The following is a 13,465-nucleotide window of genomic DNA, read 5'->3' on the forward strand; positions in this document are numbered from 1 at the left end:
TGATCAATTGGACCTGATCATTGTTCCCAATTTAAGTCATGTGTTTAAATATGACTGCACAGTGTTTAAAGAGGCACAGCCTTCACATAACTGTTATCACCTGTTTTTGCTTTGCACCATCATCCCTTTTGTCATTTAATCACTCCTGTCCTCCACCCTATCACAGACCTCCCCGTTTTGTTCTTTTCCTGGCTCTGTATTTGCTTAAAAGCTGTTCATCTCTTAACATCTTTCAGTTCTGATGAACGGTCATTGACCTGAAACGTTAACTGTTTCTCTCTCCACAGATGGGCTCAGGTAGAAAAAGTAGTATAAATGTGCACAAATCGTTGAAGGTGGCAGGGCAGGTTGAGAATGCGGTTAAGAAAGCATAAAGTACCGTGGGCTTTATAAATAGAGGCATAGAGTACAAAAGTAAGGAGGTTATGATGAACCTTTATAAAACACTGGTTTGGCCACAACTGGAGTATTGTGTCCAGTTCTGGGCACCGCACTTTAGGAGGGATGTGAAGGCCTTAGTGAGGGTGCAGAAAAGATTTACTAGAATGATTCTTTTTTTATTATTCGTTCATGGGATGTGGGTGTCGCTGGTAAGGCCAGCATTTACTGCCCATCCCTAATTGCCCTTGAGAAGGTGGTGGTGAGCCACCTTCTTGAACTGCTGCAGTCCATGTGGTAAAGGTTCTCCCACAGTGCTGTTAGGTAGGGAGTTCCAGGATTTTGACACAGCGACGATGAAGGAATGGCGATATATTTCCAAGTCGGGATGGTGTGAGACTTGGAGGGGAATGTGCAGGTGCTGTTGTTCCCAAGTGTCTGCTGCCCTTGTCCTTCCAGGTGGTAGAGATCGTGGGTTTGGGAGGTGCTGTTGAAGAAGCCTTGGCGAGTTGCTGCAGTGCATCCTGTAGATGGTACACACTGCAGCCACAGTGCGCCGGTGGTGAAGGGAGTGAATGTTTAGGGTGGTGGATGGGGTGCCAATCAAGCGGGCTGCTTTGTCCTGGATGGTGCCGAGCTTCTTGAATGTTGTTGGAGTCACACACCATCCCGACTTGGAAATATATCGCCGTTCCTTCATCGTCGCTGTGTCAAAATCCTGGAACTCCCTACCTAACAACACTGTGGGAGAACCTTCACCACACGGACTGCGTCCAGGCAAGTGGAGAGTATTCCATCACACTCCTGACTTGTGCCTTGTAGATGGTGGAAAGGCTTTGGGGAGTCAGAAGGTGAGTCACTCGCTGCAGAATGCCCAGCCTCTGACCTGCTCTTGTAGCCACAGTATTTATATGGCTGGTCCAGTTAAGTTTCTGGTCAATGGTGACCCCCAAGATGTTGATGGTGGGGGATTCGGCGATGGTAATGCCATTGAATGTCAAGAGGAGGTGGTTAGACTCTCTCTTGTTTGAGATGGTCATTGCCTGGCACTTGTCTGGCGCGAATGTTACTTGCCACTTATCAGCCCAAGCCTGGATGTTGTCCAGGTCTTGCTGCATGCAGGTTCGGACTGCTTCATTATCTGAGGGGTCGTGAATGGAACTGAACATTGTGTAATCATCAGCGAACATCCCCATTTCTGACCTTATGATGGAGGGAAGGTCATTGATGAAGCAGCTGGAGATGGTTGGGCCAAGGACACTGCCCTGAGGAACTCCTGCAGCAATGTCCTGGGGCTGAGATGACTGGCCTCCAACAACCACTACCATCCTCTTTTGTGGTAGGTATGATTCCAGCTACTGGAGAGTTTTCCCCCTGATTCCCATTGACTTCAACTTTACTAGGGCTCCTTGGTGCCACACTCTGTCAAATGCTGCCTTGATGTCAAGGGCAGTCACTCTCACCACACCTCTGGAATTCAGCTCTTTTGTCCATGTTTGGACCAAGGCTGTAATGAGGTCTGGAGCCGAGTGGTCCTGGCGGAACCCAAACTGAGCATCGGTGAGCAGGTTATTGGTGAGTAAGTGCCGCTTGATAGCACTGTCGACAACACCTTCCATTACTTTGCTGATGATTGAGTGTAGACTGGTGGGGCGGTAATTGACTGGATTGGATTTGTCCTGCTTTTTGTGGACAGGACATACCTGGGCAATTTTCCACATTATTGGGTAGATGCCAGTGTTGTAGCTGTACTGGAACAGCTTGGCTAGAGGCATGGCTAGTTCTGGAGCACAAGTCTTCAGCACTACAGCCGGGATGTTGTCGGGGCCCATAGCCTTTGCTGTATCCAGTGCACTCAGCCATTTCTTGATATCACGTGGAGTGAATCGAATTGGCTCGAGATTGGCTTCTGTGATGGTGGGGATATCGGGAGGAGGCTGAGATGGATCATCCACTCGATACTTCTGGCTGAAGATGGTTGCAAATGCTTCAGCCTTGTCTTTTACACTAATGTGCTGGACTCTGCCATCATTGAGGATGGGGATGTTCACAGAGCCTCCTCCTCCCGTTAGTTGTTTAATTGTCCACCACCATTCATGACTGGATGTGGCAGGGCTGCAGAGCTTTGATCTGATCTGTTGGTTGTGGAATCACTTAGCTCTGTCTATAGTATGTTGCTTCCACTGTTTAGCATGCATTTAGTCCTGTGTTGTAGCTTCACCTCATTTTTAGGTACGCCTGGTGCTGCTCCTGGCATGTTCTTCTACACTTCTGATTGAACCAAGGTGATTCCCTGGCTTGTTGGTAATGGTAGAGTGAGGAATATGCCGGGCCATGAGGTTACAGATTGTGGTGGAATACAATTCTGCTGCTGCTGATGGCCCACAGCGCCTCATGGATGCCCAGTTTTGAGTTGCTAGATCTGTTCTGAATCTATCCCATTTAGCACCATGGTAGTGCAAGGGATGAGGGACTTCAGTTGCATGGATAGACTGGAGAAGCTGGGGTTTTTCTCCTTAGAGCAGAGACGATTGAGAGGAGATTTGATAGAGGTATTCAAAATCATGTAGGGCTTAGACAGAATAGATAGAGAGAAACTGTTCCCATTGGCGGAAGGGTCATGAACCAGAGGACACAGATTTAAGGTAATAGGCAAAAGAACCAAAGGTGACATGAGGAAAAGCTTTTTTTTTTTTACACAGCATTGCCTGAAACGGCGATGGAGGCAGATTCAATCATGGCTTTCAAAAGGGAATTGGATAAGTACTTGAAGGAAAAAAATTTGCAGGGTTACGGGGATAGGGTGGGGGGATGGGACTAGCTGGATTGCTCTTGCAGAGAGCCAGTGCGGGCTCGACAGGCCGAATGGCCTCCTTTTATGATTCTATGATTCTAAGTTGCATTATCACAGCTGCCCTCATCCCCTGATGCTTTCAACATTCTCTACCAGAGATCAAAGGCTGATTTTAAACTGTGTTTAACAATTGTAAACAATTTTACAACACCAAGTTATAGTCCAGCAATTTTATTTTAAATTCACAAGCTTTCGGAGACTTCCTCCTTCCTCAGGTAAATGTTTCAGGAGCTCCTGAAACATTTACCTGAGGAAGGAGGAAGTCTCCGAAAGCTTGTGAATTTAAAATAAAATTGCTGGACTATAACTTGGTGTTGTAAAATTGTTTACAATTGTCAACCCCAGTCCATCACCGGCATCTCCACATCGTGTTTAACAATGGTTAACAATTACATGTCTGAGTGGATAATTAGATCTGCCATTCCACCAAATTAAAAATAATTGCTGTCACTACAGTATGAAGCAAATGGCATAAATTATGTGCTTGAAATTGAATAGTGGATGACCGAAGTGAACTTTTACACAGTGATCATCGTAATCGGGCACTGTTACATGAAAATATGAATCATTACCTCATGGATGCCAAAATGAGCATAAGAATCAAAGTAGTAATCTTTCGAAGTCATTTCATCTGGAGTCAAAAATGTTAGTATTTTGCCTCTCCCCAGGCAGCTGGGCTGTCTTGGTGTCGGTGTTCGTGTCTGCTGCATAGTTCGGATGGACTGAGCTGGCTGTGTGGGGGGCAATGCTTCAACAGGCTCGGATCGATCAACGGGCATCTGTTTTAAGAAAATAACAAACAGTTCCATAAACAGTTATTCAAATTGCAGGCCGATCAACAGTTTGAGTCATCACAAAGGCAAATGAAATTCTGGATCTTATACATTGAGGCAAATAAATGATGGAGAATTTGTACAAGACACAGATCAGGCCACAGTTAGAATATTGAGTGCAGTTCTGGGCTCCCTGTTATTAGAAGGATATTGGAGGCAACCCTATAGGCTTGGATACAGAATTGGTCAGGAGACAGAGTGTAGGGAAAATGGGTATGGACTCAACTTGGCAGGATGTGACCAGAGGGATCTGTTCTGGGGCCTCAGCTTTTCACTATATTTATAAATGACTTGGATGAACAAATAGAGAGCCGTGTATCTAGGTTTGCTGACGACACTAAGTAAATAGTGTGGATGGGAACAGAAAGTTGCAAAGGGACATTGATAGAGTGAGTGGGCAAAACTGTGGCAGATGAAGCTCCCCTCTCCCTCGCCCCCGCGGAGAGCGCCCCTCTCCCTCGCCCCCGCGGAGAGCGCCCCTCTCCCTCGCCCCCGCGGAGAGCGCCCCTCTCCCTCGCCCCCGCGGAGAGCGCCCCTCTCCCTCGCCCTTCTAGCCCTTCAACCGGAGCTCTCTACCCTAGTCCCATATCCTTTTACGTTCTTCCTTTTGAAGTCATAGAATCATAGAATGGTCGCGGCACAGAAGGAGGCCATTCAACCCATCGAGCCTGCGCCAACTTTCTGAAAGAGCAATCCAGCTAGTCCCACTTCCCAGCTCTTTCCTAGTAGCCCTGCAAATCTTTCTCCTTCATGTACCTATCTAATTCCTTTTTGAAAGCCACAATTGACCCTGCTTACACCGCCCTTTCAGGCCGTGCATTCCAGATCAGAACCACTTGCTGCGTAAAAAAGGTTTTCCTCATGTTGCCTTTGATCCTTTTCCCATCACCTTAAACCTGTGTCCTCTGATTCGTGACCCCTCCACCAATGGGAACAGTTTCTCTTTATTTACTCTTTCTAGACCCTTCATGATTTTGAACACTTCTATCAAATCTCCTCTCAACTTTCTCTGCTCTAAGGAGAATAATCCGAGCTTCTCCAGTCTATCCACGTAACTGAAATCCCTCATCCGAGAACCATTCTAGTAAATCTTTCCTGCATCCTCTCTAAGGCCTTCACATCCTTCCTAAAGTGCGGTGCCCAAAATTGTACACAATACTCCAATTGTGGCCAAACCAGTTTTTTTTTTATAAAGGTTCATCATAACTTCCTTGCTTTTACACTCCATGCCTCTATTTATAAAGCCCAGGATCCCGAATGCTTTCTTACCCATTTTCTCAACCTGTCCTGCCACCTTCAACTACCTGTGTACATATAGCCCCAGGTTCTTGCACCCCCTTTAGTGTATATTGCCTCTCCTTGTTCTTTCTACGAAAATGTATCACTTCGCACTTCTCTGCGTTAAATTTCATCTGCCAAGTGTCTGTCCATTCCACCAGCCTGTCTATATTCTCTTGAAGTCTATCACTATCCTCCTCACTGTTTACTACACTTCCAAGTTTTGTGTCATCTGCAAATTTAGAAAGTGTGCCCTGTACACCCAAGTCCAAGTCATTAATATATATCAAGAAAAGCAGCGGTCCCAGTACTGGCCCCTGGGGAACATCTCCCTCCAGTCTGAAAAACAGCCGTTTACCACTACTCTCTGTTTCCTGTCATTTAGCCAATTTTGTACCTATGCTGCCACTGCCCCTTTTATTCCATGGGCTTCAATTTTATTGACAAGCCTATTATGTGGCACTTTATCAAACGCCTTTTGGAAGTCCATATACACATCAACTACATTGCCCTTAACAAAGGATTGGGAGAGACAGATAGCTTACTTGATTTCTTACTCGAGTAAGAAATAATGCGGTATTAGGTGGGATCAGTCTAAGAGAGAGTGCAAGAAATGTACTCTGGGTGGGGGACTTCAATGTCCATCACCAAGAGTGGCTCGGTAGCACCACTACTGACCGAGCTGGCCGAGTCCTGAAGGACATAGCTGGCAGACTGGGCCTGCGACAGGTGGTGAGCGAACCAACATGAGGGAAAAACTTACTTGACCTCGTCCTCACCAATCTACCTGTCGCAAATGCATCTGTCCATGACAATATTGGTAGGAGTGACCACCGCACAGTCCTCGTGGAGATGAAGTCCCGTCTTCGCACTGAGGACACCATCCAACGTGTTGTGAGGCACTACCACCATGCTAAATGGGATAGATTCAGAATGGATCTAGCAGCTCAAAACTGGGCATCCATGAGGCGCTGTGGGCCATCAGCAGCAGCAGAATTGTATTCCAGCACAATCTGTAACCTCATGGCCCGGCATATTCCTCACTCTACCATTACCAACAAGCCAGGGGATCAACCCTGGTTCAATGAGGAGTGTAGAAGAGCATGCCAGGAGCAGCACCAGGCGTACCTAAAAATGAGGTGCCAACCTGGTGAAGCTACAACTCAGGACTACATGCATGCTAAACAGCGGAAGCAACATGCTATAGACAGAGCTAAGCGATTCCACAACCAACGGATCAGATCAAAGCTCTGCAGTCCTGCCACATCCAGTCGTGAATGGTGGTGGACAATTAAACAACTAACGGGAGGAGGAGGCTCTGCAAACATCCTCATTCTCAATGATGGCGGAGTCCAGCACGTGAGTGCAAAAGACAAGGCTGAAGCGTTTGCAACCATCTTCAGCCAGAAGTGCTGAGTGGATGATCCAACTCAGCCTCCTCCCGATATCCCCACCATCGCAGAAGCCAGTCTTCAGCCAATTCGATTCACTCCACGTGATATCAAGAAACGGCTGAGTGCACTGGATACAGCAAAGGCTATGGGCCCCGACAACATCCCAGCTGTAGTGCTGAAGACTTGTGCTCCAGAACTAGCTGCGCCTCTAGCCAAGCTGTTCCAGTACAGCTACAACACTGGCATCTACCCAATAATGTGGAAAATTGCCCAGGTATGTCCTGTCCACAAAAAGCAGGACAAATCCAATCCGGCCAATTACCGCCCCATCAGCCTACTCTCAATCATCAGCAAAGTGATGGAAGGTGTCGTCGACAGTGCTATCAAGCGGCACTTACTCACCAATAACCTGCTCACCGATGCTCAGTTTGGGTTCCGCCAGGACCACTCGGCTCCAGACCTCATTACAGCCTTGGTCCAAACATGGACAAAAGAGCTGAATTCCAGAGGTGAGGTGAGAGTGACTGCCCTTGACATCAAGGCAGCATTTGACCGAGTGTGGCACCAAGGAGCCCTAGTAAAATTGAAGTCAATGGGAATCAGGGGGAAAACTCTCCAGTGGCTGGAGTCATACCTGGCACAAAGGAAGATGGTAGTGGTTGTTGGAGGCCAATCATCTCAGCCCCAGGGCATTGCTGCAGGAGTTCCTCAGGGCAGTGTCCTTGGCCCAACCATCTTCAGCTGCTTCATCAATGACCTTCCCTCCATCATAAGGTCACAAATGGGGATGTTCGCTGATGACTGCACAGTGTTCAGTTCCATTCGCAACCCCTCAGATAATGAAGCAGTCCGAGCCCGCATGCAGCAAGACCTGGACAACATCCAGGCTTGGGCTGATAAGTGACAAGTAACATTCGCGCCAGATAAGTGCCAGGCAATGACCATCTCCAACAAGAGAGAGTCTAACCATCTCCCCTTGACATTCAACAGCATTACCATTGCCGAATCCCCCACCATCAACATCTTGGGGGTCACCATTGACCAGAAACTTAACTGGACCAGCCATATAAATACTGTGGCTACGAGAGCAGGTCAGAGGCTGGGTATTCTGCGGCGAGTGACTCACCTCCTGACTCCCCAAAGCCTTTCCACCATCTACAAGGCACAAGTCAGGAGTGTGATGGAATACTCTCCACTTGCCTGGATGAGTGCAGCTCCAACAACACTCAAGAAGCTCAACACCATCCAAGATAAAGCAGCCCGCTTGATTGGCACCCCATCCACCACCCTAAACATTCACTCCCTTCACCACCGGCACACTGTGGCTGCAGTGTGCACCATCCACAGGAAGCACTGCAGCAACTCGCCAAGGCTTCTTCGACAGCACCTCCCAAACCCGCGACCTATACCACCTAGAAGGACAAGGGCAGCAGGCACATGGGAACAACACCACCTGCACGTTCCCCTCCAAGTCACACACCATCCCGACTTGGAAATATATCGCCGTTCCTTCATTGTCGCTGGGTCAAAATCCTGGAACTCCCTTCCTAACAGCACTGTGGGAGAACCGTCACCACACGGACTGCAGCGGTTCAAGAAGGCGGCTCACCACCACCTTCTCAAGGGCAATTAGGGATGGGCAATAAATGATGGCCTCACCAGCGACGCCCACATCCCGTGAACGAATAAAAAAAAAGAAAGTCTAAGATGGGTGCACAGTGCATATCTGTAAACGCACGAAGGTGGTAAACAAGGTTGGTGAGCTGCAGATGCAAATAGCCACATGGGAATATGATGTTGTGGCAATAACAGAGACCTGGCTCAAAAAAAGGGCAGGATTGGGTACTAAATATTCCTGGATACAAGATGTTCAGGAAAGATAGAGCAGGAAAGAAGAGGGGGGGGGGTGGTGGCAGTATTGATTAAGGAGAATATTGCAGTGCTGGAGAGAGAGGATGTCCTGGAGGAGTCAAGGACAGAATCTATTTGGTTAGAGTTAAGAAACAATAGAGGTGCCATTACACAACTGGGTGTATTCTATAGGCCACCAACTGGTGGGAAGAATATAGAGGAGCAAATTTGCAGGGAAATTACAGAGAGGTGCAAAAGCCCTAGAGTAGTGATAACTGGAGACTTCAACGATCCTAATATAGACTGGGAGCGTAAGAATATAAGGGGCAAAGAGGGGGAGGAATTTTTGAAGTGTGTTCAGGAGAACTTTCTTGACCAGTACGTTTCCGGCCCAACAAAAAAGGAGGCATTGCTGGATTTGCTTTTGGGGAATGAGGCAGGTCAAATGTCAGTGGGGGAACATTTAGGGAACAACAATCATAGTATCATAAAGTTTGGAATAGCTATGGAAAAGGACATGGATCGCTCTAAAGTAAAAATACTCAATTGGAGGATGGCCAGTTTCAATGGGATGAGAACAGATCTGGCCCGGGTAAATCAGAATCAAAGATTGGCAGGCAAAACTGTAATTGAACAATGGGTGGCCTTTAAAGAGGAGATGGTTCAGGTACAGTCTAGGTACATTCCCACAAGGGAGAAAGGAGGGAAACTAAAGCCAGAGCTCCCTGGATGACAAAAAAGATAGAGTAAGATGAAGCAGAAAAAAGGGGCATATGACAGATGTCAGGTTGATAACACAAGTGAGAACCAGGCTAAATAGCGAAAGTTCAGAGGGGAAGTGAAAAAGGAAATAAAAGGGGCAAAGAGAGAGTGTGAGAATAGACTGACGGGAACATAAAAGGGAATCCAAAAGTCTTCTATAGGCTGTAAACAGTAAACGGGTAGTTAGAGGAGGGGTGGGGCTGATTAGGGACCAAAAAGGAGATCCACTCATGAAGGCAGAGGGCATGGCTGAGGTACTGAATGAGTACTTTGCATCTGTCTTTACCAAGGAAGAAGATGCTGCTAGAGTCTCAGTAAAGGAAGAGGTAGTTGAGATACTGGATGGGCTAAAAATTGATAAAGAGGAGGTACTAGAAAAGCTGACTGTACTTAAAGTAGATAAGTCACCCAGTCCGGATGGGATGCATCCTAGGTTGCTGAGGGAAGTACGGGTGGAAATTGTGGAGGTACTGGCTAAAATCTTCCAAACATCCTTAGATACGGGGGTGGTGCCAGAGGACTGGAGAATTGCAAATGTTACACCCTTGTTCAAAAAAGGGTGTACGGATAAACCCAGCAACTACAGGCCAGTCAGTTTAACCTCAGTGGTGGGGAAACTTTTAGAAACGATAATGCAGGACAGAATTAACAGTCACTTGGATGAGAGTGGATTGATTTGGGAAAGCCAGCACGGATTTGTTAAAGGCAAATCTCGTTTAACTAACCTGATAGAGTTTTTTGATGAGGTAACAGAGCAGGTGGATGAGGGCAATGCGATTGATGTGCTGTGTATGGACTTTCAAAAGGCGTTTGATAAAGTGCTGCATTATAGGCTTGTCATCAAGATTGAAGCCCATGGAATAAAAGGGGCAGTAGCAGCATGGATACAGAATTGGCTAAGTACAGGAAACAGAGAGTAGGGGTGAACGGTTGTTTTTCGGACCGGAGGGAGGTGTACAGTGATGTTCCCCAGGGGTCGGTGCTGGGACCACTGCTTTTCTTGATATATATTAATGACTTGGACTTGGGTGTACAGGGCACAATTTCAAAATTTACAGATGACACAAAACATGGAAGTGTAGTGAACAGTGAGGAGGATAGTGATAGACTTCAAGAGGACATAGACAGGCTGGTGGAATGGGCAGACGCGTGGCAGATGAAATTCAATGCAGAAAAATGCAAGGTGATACATTTCAGTAGGAAGAATGAGGAGAGGGTTATAAACTAGAGGGCACAATTATAAAAGGGGTACAGGAACAGAGAGATCTGGGGGTATATGTACACAAATCATTGAAGGTGGCAGGGCAGGTTGAGAAAGCGGTTAAAAAAGCATACGGGATCCTGGGCTTTACAAATAGAGGCATAGAGTACAAAAGTATGGAAGTCATGATGAACCTTTATAAAACACTGGTTTGGCTGCAACTGGAGTATTGTGACCAGATCTGGTCAACACACTTTAGGAAAGATGTGAAGGCCTTAGACAGAGTGCTGAACAGATTTACTAAAATGATTCCAGGAATGAGGGACTTTAGTTACGTGGATAGACTGGAGAAGCTGGGGTTGTTCTCCTTGGAACAGAGAAGGTTGAGAGGAGATTTGATAGAGGTATTCAAAATCATGAAGGGTCTAGACAGAGTAGATAGAGAGAAACTGTTCCCATTGGTGGAAGGGTCAAGAACCAGAAGACACAGATTTAAGGTGATTGGCAAAAGAATCAAAGGTGACATGAGGAAAAACTTTTTTACACAGCGAGTGGTTAGGATCTGGAATGCGCTGCCCGAGGGGGCGGTTGAGGCAGATTCAATCGTGGCCTTCAAAAGGGAACTGGATAAGTACTTGAAAGGAAAAAATTTGCAGGCCTATGGGGAAAGGGCGGGGGAGTGGGATTAGTTGGATTGTTCTTGCATAGAGCCGGCACGGACTTGATGGGCCATAGAATCATAGAAAATAGGAGCAAGAGTAGGCCATTCGGCCCTTCGGGCCTGCTCCGCCATTCAAAATGATCATGGCTGATCGTCTAACTCAGTACCCTGTTCCTGCTTTTTCCCCATATCCCTTGATCCCTTTAGCATTAAGAAATATATCTATCTCCCTCTTGAATATATTTAATGACTTAACCTCCACTGCCTTCAGTGGTAGAGAATTCCACAGGTTCACCACCCTCTGAGTGAAGAAATTTCTCCTCATCTCGGTTCTAAATGGCATACCCCGTATCCTGAGACTGTGACTCCTGGTTCTGGACTCCCCAGCCATCGGGAACATCCTCCCTGCATCTAGTCTGTCTAGTCCTGTTAGAAGTTTATATGTTTCGATGAGATCACCTCTCATTCTTCTAAACTCTAGTGAATATAGGCCTAGTCGATCCAATCTCTCTTCATACGTCAGTCCTGCCATCCCAGGAATCAGTCTGGTAAACCTTCGTTGCACTCTCTCCATGGCAAGGACATCCTTCCTCAGATAAGGAGACCAAAACTACACACAATACTCCAGATGTGGTCTCATCAAGGTCCTGTATAACTGCAGTAAGACATCCCTGTTCCTGTACTCAAATCCTCTTGCAATGAAGGCCAACATACCATTCGCCTTCCTAACTGCTTGCTGCACCTCAATGCTCGCTTTCAGCGACTGGTGTACAAGGACACCCAGGTCTCGTTGCACCTCCCCTTTTCCCAATCTATCACCATTCAGATAATAATCTGCCTTTCTGTTTTTACAACCAAAGTGGATAACCTCACATTTATCCACGTTATACTGCATCTGGCATGTTCTTGCCCACTCACCCAACTTGTCTAAATCACATTGGAGCCTCTTTGCATCCTCCTCACAGCTCACATTCCACCCCAGCTTTGTGTAGCTGGGTGTGTTTGACTGTACCTGTGCTGTTGGTTGAGGCTGATGCAGTCGTGCTGGGATCACCTACTTCAGACTAGAATTGGGAAGATCAGGAAATTGTACAACCCTAACCTGTTATTTTCTCGAAGCCCCAAAGCAGAAAATTTACATTTCATACGGGTAATCCATTAAAGCAATTAATGTTCAATTTACCTTGAGGAAAAAGATTTAAGAACATAAGAAATAGGAGCAGGAGTAGGCCATACGGCCCCTCGAGCCTGCTCCGCCATTCAATCAGATCATGGCTGATCTTCGACCTCAACTCCATTTTCCCGCCCGATCCCCATATCCCTTGATTCCCCTCACAGTCCAAAAATCTATCGATCTCAGTCTTGAATATACTCAATGACTCAGTGTCCACAGCCCTCTGGGGGAGAGAATTCCAAAGATTCACAACCTTCAGTGAAGAAATTCCTCCTCATCTCAGTCCTAAATGGCCGACCCCTTATCCTGAGACTATGCCCCCTAGTTCTAGACTCTCCAGCCACGGGAAACAATCTCTCAGCATCTACCCCGTCAAATCCCCTCAGAATCTTATATGTTTCAATGAGATCACCTCTCATCCTTCTAAACTCCAGAGAGTATAGGCCCATTCTACTCAATCTCTCCTCTTAGGACAACCCTCTCATCCCAGGAATCAATCTAGTTGATCCAGAATAAAGGAATAGAGTAAAATCCAGAGCAATTTGAAATTGGCTGCAGGATTTTATACTTGGCCGTACAGAGAACCTGCAAAATTGATAGAATTATATGCCTGTGATTTATATAGGCCACAGTATCGTGCCTTGGGGCCTGGTTTTGTTCTGCTTCTAGTACAACACTGTAAGATTTAGAGAGTCCCACAATGAAATAAAACTTCTCCTTTGTGGCAATCTGTACCTGTAGTGATTTTGGAAAGGAGGGTGTAGATTTTAACTTTTAAAACTGGCAGTCCCAGACATGCCCACTGGTTATACACTCCGCCCGACTGACCTTTCTACTGAAGTCAATGGAAAGCAAAATGCAGCAAGGTGAATAATGGGCTGCCCATCCACAAAGCCAAGTTTACCACTATAGTGAAAGTGGAAATGTACCCCGAGATGGTTATCCATCCAGGAGTATTAATGCTTCTGTCACCTCCAACTCAATACTGGGCACGATGCAATGTCATGAAATCCACGGCCACATAACTGGCAGAGAATTGATTGCTGCAGTCAGCTGATTGCTTCAGCCAAGCCAGTGAT

General features: G+C 46.6%; 1 protein-coding gene across 5 annotated transcripts in view; it reads right to left on the reverse strand.

The window, feature by feature from the left end:
* The window catches only part of LOC137334481 (protein arginine N-methyltransferase 8-like), a 161,963-nt gene that overhangs the window by 57,997 nt on the left and 90,501 nt on the right, over positions 1–13,465 (reverse strand). For all 5 annotated transcript variants that reach the window (XM_067999170.1, XM_067999172.1, XM_067999173.1 and 2 more), the window contains exon 2: positions 3,805–4,011. In XM_067999170.1, coding sequence (XP_067855271.1) covers positions 3,805–4,011 — 207 coding nt within the window. The remainder of the gene's footprint in view (positions 1–3,804; positions 4,012–13,465) is intronic.

The sequence above is a fragment of the Heptranchias perlo genome, chromosome 18 (genome assembly GCF_035084215.1).
Source record: "Heptranchias perlo isolate sHepPer1 chromosome 18, sHepPer1.hap1, whole genome shotgun sequence".
Lineage (NCBI taxonomy): Eukaryota > Metazoa > Chordata > Chondrichthyes > Hexanchiformes > Hexanchidae > Heptranchias > Heptranchias perlo.